This window comes from Lolium perenne, chromosome 4 (assembly GCF_019359855.2).
Source record: "Lolium perenne isolate Kyuss_39 chromosome 4, Kyuss_2.0, whole genome shotgun sequence".
Classification (NCBI taxonomy): Eukaryota; Viridiplantae; Streptophyta; class Magnoliopsida; order Poales; family Poaceae; genus Lolium; species Lolium perenne.
Genome location: NC_067247.2, coordinates 403,128,958 through 403,138,459, shown reverse-complemented (window position 1 = coordinate 403,138,459; position 9,502 = coordinate 403,128,958). Strand labels below are relative to the sequence as shown.

At 44.3% G+C, this 9,502-nt stretch overlaps 1 protein-coding gene across 1 annotated transcript; it reads left to right on the top strand.

The window, feature by feature from the left end:
- Positions 1-7,025: 7,025 nt before the first annotated feature.
- On the top strand, positions 7,026-7,712 carry LOC127348168 (uncharacterized). The gene has a single exon (XM_051374257.1). The coding sequence runs from the start codon at positions 7,026-7,028 to the stop codon at positions 7,710-7,712; it is 687 nt and encodes a 228-aa protein (XP_051230217.1).
- The last annotated feature ends 1,790 nt before the right edge of the window (positions 7,713-9,502 follow it).

Here is a 9,502-nt window from a genome sequence, read left to right as displayed (position 1 = left end):
GCCGGATCCCCGCGTCTGTGCCGCCAGAATCCGCCATCGTCAGCGCTCGCCAGGATGTCCCCCACCTAGCTAGCACACGCGATAGCCTCGCAGTGCTGTCGCCTACCTCGCCCTGCTCCCTCCTACCCCTCTGCCTCGCCGGAGACGCCGTGTCGCTGTCGACCTGCCGCACCCCGCCCGGCCATCTTGCAACCTATAAAAGGAGCGCTCCTCCTCCTCCTTTGAGCACACCAAGCAACTTCCCTCCCTCCTCTGAGCCTCCTCACCCTCTCTACACACCACATTGCTCGCCACCGCCGCCCAATTGCAACCTCGCCGCCCGTGCGCCGCCGCAGATCAATCCGACGCTACAGTCCACCCCCGGAGCTCCAGCGACCACCGTTGAGCTCGCCGTCATCTACAACGTCGACCTGCACCAACGCCGCCGCTCGCCGGAGTCCCAGCTCGCCGCCGACCCCCTACCTCCGCCGCTCCAGCAAGCTCTTCGCGTCGATGACGACGACGACTGCCAGCCGTCGGATCGCCCTCTGATCGCACGACGCGCGTTGCAACTTACCGTTTCGGTGAGTAAGGCTCACTGACGGGTGGGTCCTGCTGTCAGCAGGCCCGCAGCGTTAGCTGGGCCGGCCCAACTCCTCTGTGCCGCGTTTCAAACTAAATCGGCCCACTTCGTTTCCCGCCCAGTTTAAATTCGAAATTAGTTTAATTCCTTTTTAGATAAATTGCTATCAGATGCTTTGCTAGAAATCAAATAACTCCAAATCTACTTGGCCAAATTTTACAAACTCTATATATTTGGAAAGCTTAGAGTTTTCTCTACACAATGCCATTGGATTCAAACCCATATCTATTGTAGAATTAATGTAGCAAAATAAACAAGACATGGACTTTTCTGCCTTAGAATAATTATTAAAAATCAACCACAAATGATTTTAAGTTAATTCCAACTCCTATAAATCACATTACACTTGTAATAATTGTTTATGCAAAAATATACCATACTTACTTTGAATGATCATGGCCTAGATTAATTAAAGGACTATATGGCTATTTCTAGTCAAAGATATTGTCCAAAACTATTAATAAATCATAGGGGAGTTTTTCTCTCACTTAAATCTTGTCATAAACAATTCAAAATGAGGTAGAGACTCTGGTCATATATGTCTCATATGAATTGTTGATGATATTAAATCACCTTAATGGTAGTTTTTAACTTAGTTACAGCTATGTGTTAAATCATATGAGAGGTTTTCCTCTCATTTAAATCTTGTTCTCAAGTAATTCAACATGAGGTAGAGACCATGGTCTATAAAATCTCATATTGAGTTATTTGGTGACATTAAATCACTACCATGTTAGTATTAAATTGCATGAGGTATGGAACCTCATTTAAATCATTTTCTTAAATGATGAGTATGAAGAGGTTGACTTTGGTCAACCTAGGTCATGTATTGTTCATGAGAGAAATTAAATCTTAATAAGATAATGAGAGGAAATTATTTCTCTAAGTAATTAAAAGTAACACCTAAGTTAGTATGAGAGGAAATTATTTTTCTTAAAATAAGAAAGGAACACATCCACCCACTTAATAGTAGTGTGTGATGCTAGTTTAAGTTGTGTAAATCTTGTGTGTGCTTAGTTTAGTATGTAAGTTTGGTATGATGATGGTATACCCCGTATTTGTATTTTAGACGCTAGTACCGGAGACTATCAAGAGGAAGAGGTCTTCTACCAAGAGGAAGAGCAAGAAAACTTTGATCACATCACCAACCAAGGCAAGCTATTACCAATGCAAGCTAGACTAATGCAAACCCTTTTGGTTGCAAGATAATACTCTTGCAAAGTGCAAAGCTCCCTATGAGCAAGGCATTACCCTTTTTACTTTATGCTTATGATCTTATTTCCCAGTTTTACTTTACAAGCTTTATTTACTTTTGTTTTATCAAAGTACTTTTGATTCATGATTCGCTTGGTTAGTATTGGATTAGTACAAGAGTATCGAAGTTAGCCTAGAAGCAAAGCAAAGTACTTAGCACCCCTCATACTTAGATGCTAGTGCTAAATTAAAGATGACTATTCTAGATGGGAACAAGTGTGTGTGAAATGACTTTGAAAACCTTGGAATGATGAGTCATTCTATTGAAAGATTTTGAAGGTGAATATGACTGGTGAATGACAGGGTGAACTTTACCAAAAACTGATGGTTGGGTTCGGATGCGATACCATTCCAATTTTATAAGTACCCCCACAATACCTGAATCTGGGTAAGGCTTAACTGGAAACTTATGTATTTTAGTATGGGTTCCCTCTGAACAAGCGTCATAGGGGTTATGCCGAGGCTGCCTCCGTACTGGTGAAGTGATATGAAATGATGTGAAATGAGGTGAATGTCCGGCCCAAGCCCTATGCAGTTCCCAGGCTGACTGTCTGTCTTCACTGGGAGGCCAAGCTCATGGGGAGAGGTGCCTATACTAGGGTATGTAAATGAAAGGTTAGGATTGGTAGTTCGCGTACTGCGTACGATAAATCAGGGCCAGTTACCCCTGACGAGCTATTGCAATTGTTGTGGCACAAGTGTACAACCTCTGCAGAGTTAAACCTATTCGAATAGCCGCGTCATGATCATGGACGATTGGAAAGGCCATACTGTTCCGTCATCAGAACTTTTCTAAAAACTATGAATGGTGAATGGTGACTTGTGAATTTGAATTGGAAAGGTGACTTTGACTTCGAATCACAACAGAGTTGTGGGAATGACACTAATGTTCCCACTTGAGTTAGTTAGCACATGAAGAGTTGTTTACTAAAATGTTTGTGAACTAAAATTGGCTTTATGCAAAATAAACTAGAGCTTAGCACCCCTTACTAGAATTGTTAGCACTTACAATTAGTATTAGTTTGTGAGTACTTTAAAGTACTCACGGCTGTGTCCCTGGCTATTCAAATGGCCAGACTATGAAGAGGAGCAGAACTATCAAGATGACGACCAGCAGGACGCCTACGACAACAAGGGAATCTTCTGACGTCAGACGTTGGCCTGTGGACTAGAGAGTCCCTTCTACTTATGCTTCCGCTATGAAACTATGAACCTTGTGTTTGTTGATCAATAGATCAACTATTTGTGTAATATTGGATCATGTGATCTCTATTTGTAAGACGACTATGGTATGTAAAAGGAATGATGACTTATGATATTCAACTGTTATGTCTCGCAACAACAATATTCCTGGGATTGCGATGTATGGCATAACAGGCATATGGACTTAAAAATCCGGGTGTTGACAAGATCCATAATGGCTCCCACATATTCAACGATGACTTAGTGATCGAATGAACCATTCACATATGATACCAATTCCCTTTGTCACGCGATATTTTACTTGTCCGAGGTTTGATCATCGGTATCACTCTATACCTTGTTCAACCTCGTCTCCTGACAAGTACTCTTTACTCGTACCGTGGTATGTGGTCTCTTATGAACTTATTCATATGCTTGCAAGACATTAGACGACATTCCACCGAGAGGGCCCAGAGTATATCTATCCGTCATCGGGATGGACAAATCCCACTGTTGATCCATATGCCTCAACTCATATTTTCCGGATACTTAATCCCACCTTTATAACCACCCATTTACGCAGTGGCGTTTGATGTAATCAAAGTACCTTTCCGGTATAAGTGATTTACATGATCTCATGGTCATAAGGACTAGGTAACTATGTATCGAAAGCTTATAGCAAATAACTTAATGACGTGATCTTATGCTACGCTTAATTGGGTGTGTCCATTATATCATTCACATAATGACATAACCTTGTTATTAATAACATCCAATGTTCATGATCATGAAACGATGATCATCTATTAATCAACAAGCTAGTTATACAAGAGGCTTACTAGGGACTCCTTGTTGTTCACATAACACACATGTATCAATGTTTCGGTTAATACAATTATAGCATGGTATGTAAACATTATCATAAACTCAAAGATATTATAATAACAATTTTATTATTGCCTCTTGGGCATATCTCCAACAAAGATAACATACCGCGGCTCTGGAACCGTTGATGTTGATGTCTTTGTTACACACGTGAACATGAAGTTCACGCGGAATCTTGATGAGGAGCCGGATCCTCTTGTCGATGGCGTCGGCGGAAAGATTGTCTTTCGTGGCGCGCATTGGCTCGTCGCGCCCTGTATAATGGAACATCAAGCGGTCCCTGTGTTGGAGCGGCTGGATCCGCTTGGTGAACCAGGACAAGGTGAGATCCTTCCCTGTCAGCCCCTCCTCCGTGAGCTTGCAGATCCGCCTAACAGCGCGGGTCAGCTGGGGCGACTCGGAGAGGTGGGGGCACTGCGTCCACGCCGGAGTCTCGCTGGCGGGGCAGTTTTTGAATGGCGGCAGCTTCCTTTCGCCCGCCGGGTCGGAGACGTCCTTCAGATAGAAGAAACCCCCAGACCAGTGCCGCGCGGATTCGTGGCGGTCGGTAGGTGGGTAGACGCGGCCAGGGCGGAGCATAAAGGTGATAGACCCGCACGTCGCCAACTCGGAGCTCTGACGGATCTTCTCCTTCTTGACGGAGAAATAGTACTGGAACAGGGAGAGTTCGGGAGGTACCCGGAGATGGCCCTCGCAGAGGGTGACGTGGTTGCTGATCGCTAGCATGCTATTCGGAGAGATGTTGTGGGGCTGGAGCCCATATACCTTCAGGATTTCCGAGAAGAAGTCCGAAGGCGGGAACGAGAAGCCTCGCTCTACTAGCGCTTTAGTCAGCACCATCTCGTTGTCTTGGGGGGCTGGAGCCAAGGCATTCGGAACTGTCCTCCAGCTTCCGGGTTGAAGGAAACCTTCCCCCTCCAAGTTCTTCAGCTCCATCTCTGTAGTGGTGCAGGGCCACCATTTCCCTTTGGCCTCAAAGTCCCGCTGGCGGGCCTTGGATTTCTTGGCGGCGATTTCTTCCGCCTTCTTTTCTGCCTGCTCTGCCCCGGAGGTTTTCTCCGGGATAGCTGAGGTGCCTTCGGCGTCCTTGCCGGAATCCTTAGTGGGATCCAACTGGACTGGGACGAAGGGAGGAGGGGCGGAGGAGAGTGGCGTCGCCATGATTGGCTCGGAGGTTGGAGGCGGAGTCGCAGAAGACAAGTGAAGACAAAGAGATCGCGGAAAAACAAGACTTAGTCGGATCCACGTCTTCGTCCTAAGGATCATCCCTACCAGCTATGGCGAAAGATTGAAGCTCGGAGAACTCACTGTGATGGATTCCGCGGTGGTCGGAGTCGCCGGCGACGAGGTTTTCATACGGTGGCTCGCCGGAGTTAAGAACTCGATGAACACCACGGTGGTGAAATCGCTCCGGCGAAGCTCCGGCGAATTTTCCGGCAGACTCCGGCACGGCGGAGGAGGAGCTCGCGGGCGGCGCTTCGCAGAGAGGTGAAAGAGGGGGTGAATGGGAGATTAGGGTTGACGGTGGATATTTATAGGCCGGAGGGAGGAGATTCGTGCTCCACATCCTGTGGTCGGAACGCAAGCGTCGCACCGTTGGATGCGTGACATGTGTCCAAACCCTAAACGGTAAAAATGGCTAAGGATAAGTTACCGCGCAAATCGCGCGAAAATGGCGCCAGAATTGGCGGAACCGTTTGAGTCTTTTAAGATTCCGGGTAATCGCGCGAAGATACGCAGTTCTCGTTCGCAAGCAGGGAAGTGACCCGGAAACGTGTCTTGAACCGTCGATGGATGAAGTCCCGCAGGATGGGAATATTTTCTGACTAAAGGTTGGGAAAGACGAAAATAATAAGTTGGAGTTCTTCAAATTTCTCCGCGTTACCAGCATTGCCGGAGACCATGATGGACAAGCAAGGCGGAAACAAGAGGCGAAACTCGGAGAACTCTGGGGGCTACTGTTGTGGGTATACTTCATGGGTGTACCATCGACAGTGCCTAGATCCGGCAAGCCCGGGTGGCCCACAGATGGTGATGCGGCATGTGGCCCATCGGGCGGCCCAGTTGCTGTTGATCCTGACGGATAGTCCGGCCCAGGAGAAGGGAGCCGGATCTGACCGACCTTAAGGAGGAACCCGGATCCACGAAGGCCCATTAAGGAACCCGGATCCGGTGCGACGTAGATAGGAAGGCGGATCCTTGACGTGCACGGCAAGACATTGTACCGTAGTTAGGCAACCTGTATCCGGCTAGGACTCTCCATGTAAACCCTAGATCCGTGCGCCTTTATAAGCCGGATCCCGGGAGCCCTAGAGGCACAACCACAACTCATTGTAACAACGCGAAAGCGCCAAGATAATTCCAGACAAGCAGCAGTAGGCCCTGTCATCGTGCAGGTGTTCCGAAGCTGGGTAAATCGCGTACCACTGTCCCGTGTGCACTCCGCCCTATGGCCCCTACTTCTTCTCCCCCTCGTGAGGATCCCTCCTCCGAGGTACCGTCGATTAGCCAACGACACCTTGAGTCATCAACAGCCTTTTCAAGCAACCTGGAGTTAATCATAGCCACCTGAATATGGACAACCGTCCTGCGCCTGAGGCTAAGGAGGTCCACATCCCAATAGTAGAAAATCGGCCTTTGGTCAGACACCTTTGGTCCCGGCCGTGTCCAGGGCCGGGACCCAAGGCCTAGCCACGTCGCTCTGTAAACGCTACATCGTACGGAACGGCTCGTAAAGACCCAAAGGTTCTGGCTCGTCTCCCAAACTAGGACTAAAGGGTTTTGCACCATGCGGCGCCTGCGGTACCCCCTTTAGTCCCAGCGCGTATCCCAAACCGGGACCTAAAGTCAAACGGTTCGTTTCCCGCGGAGGCCGATCGCGCGTCGCCATTACTGTCCGCGTCGAAATCGAGCGTCGGCGTGGAATCCGAGCCACCGGCGCGGCCAGCCACTGTTCATCTTCCTCTTCCAATTGCTTTATAAGCTCCATAATTCTTCACCATTTCCACACACACACACACTCCTTCCGGCCTTCTCTCCTCATCCACCATTGCAAAAGCTAGCTCTCTCTCCCTTTTCATCGATGGAGCACCTCGTGCGCGACCCGGTTCTTCGGACACGGGTGTACCACCTCAAGGGCGAAGGGATGGCGTTCAAGGTCACGGTCACGCTCCGTGCAAGAATGGTGGAGAAGTGGATCCGGGGCGTGAAGAGGGACTTTCTCGACGCCGCAGCGACCAAGTGCGTTGGGTTGGACTCCGAGTTCACCTACCCTCGCGTGCGTAATCAGCGCGCCGCCATCCTTCAACTCTCGGTGGCGTCTGAGACGTTGGTGTTCCAAATTATTCATGCCGATAAAGTGCCACAAGTGCTCAAGGATTTCTTGCAGGACGGGAACATCAGATTCTGCGGCGCCGCTATCGGCAATGATGTGAAAAACTTAAGTCCCTATGGCATTCACATCACTTCTGCGTACGACCTCCAGAAGGTAGTCCCGAACCCCACCACCAAGCCCACTCCAAGTCTATATGATTTGGCAAACTATACCATTGGGACAAACCTTGAGCAGAAGAAGAAGTACAACAATAAGAAGATGGACGTCGCCGCGCAAGAAAAAGAAGATGAGCTCATTTTTGGATGGACCAATTATCCATTGAGCTACGAGCAAGTGCACTATGCAGCACCAGACGCTCGCCTGGGCTTCGAGATTTCTAGGAAGCATTGGATGCTAGTTGGCTACAATAGCCATGTTGATCATCTTAATATTTAGAGATAATGAGTACTGGTTGTCTTCTATATTTGTATGAACTGTGACTTGATCGTTTCAATATATATGAACTATGTGTCTTTCATATATATGAACTATGTGTCTTTCATATATATATGAACTATATATGTGTCTTTCAATATATATGAACTATGTATCTTTCAATAAATTCACTCCATGCCGCCTCCTCCACGTGCACATTATAAGAATCATATATATATTCGCTACTTCGCCGCCTTTTTAGCGAAATCCCTCTTCCGCAAAGGAGATACTGGGCCATGGCCAGCCCTGAGATGAGCGTCATATGCATCGCGTTCTACCCCGACATGGAGAACATGATGAACCTTGGCGCCCTGCTCATTCAGCACTTTCGCCGACAGAGAGCGGCAAACTCAGGTGATATCCGTTGTGGTGGGTTAGTAAGTATTTGGTTAACAGTGACATAGTCCAGGAGAACTCCCATTATCGTGCATGTCATATTCAAATCACTCACATTTTTCTAATAATAAATCATATATTATTTGTCCAATTCCGGTTTACAGATTTCAAGATATTAATTATTTGGCCATATTGTATGAATAATACATATATTATTTGATAATAATAATAAATGAATAAATACATAATTATTTCATATTCAAATCACTCACATTTTTCTAATAATAAATCATATATTATTTGTCCAATTCCGGTTTATAGATTTCAAGATATTAATTATTTGGTCATATTATATGAATAATGCATATATTATTTGATAATAATAATAAATGAATAAATACATATTATTTCATATTCAAATCCCTCATGTTTTTCTAATAATAAATCATATATTATTTGTCCAATTCCAGTTTATATATTAATTATTTGGCCACATTATATGAATAATGGATATATTATTTGATAATAATAATAATAATAAATGAATAAATACATAATTATTTTATATTCAAATCACTCACATTTTTCTAATAATAAATCATATACTATTTGTCCAATTCTGGTTTATATATTAATTACTTGGCCATATTATATGAATAATGCATATATTACTTGGTAATAATAATAATAAATACATAATGAAAAGAAATTCAATTCAGCACATAGGAGCATATGCTCCTGCCTCCCGAAAAACATTTTGAAATGTCAAAAAAAATTGAACAAAAATCTCCACGCTTATGTTCCGACATTCTACGTACGTACATCAAGTTTTGCAAAAAACGAACATTTTTTATGACTTGTGTGAAAAAGACAAAAAAATGTCACGTACACTGCCATTTTTTTGAACCAAAATTTGTCTTATTTACAGCGATAGTAAAAAATGTCAGTTTTCCGTGAGACCAATTTGTAAACGTGTAGAACTTCGAGATGTACCTATTAAATTTAATGTTCGAACTTTTCAAAATTTTGAAAATGTATTTAAAAGAAAATTTAAAAACCGGGAGCATATGCTCCCGGGTACCAAAACACCACTCCCATAATTATTTCATATTCAAATCACTCACATTTTTCTAATAATAAATCATATATTATTTGTCCAATTCCGGTTTATAGATTTCAAGATATTAATTATTTGGCCATATTACATGAATAATGCATATATTATTTGATAATAATAATAATAATAATAATAAATTAATAAATACATAATTATTTCATATTCAAATCACCCACATTTTTCTAATAATAAATCATATATTATTTGTCCAATTCTGGTTTACATATTGTTTTTGGTTTCAAAAAATACAGAAATGTGACACAATGATATAAAAGTTAATAGGATTGATATGGTAGTA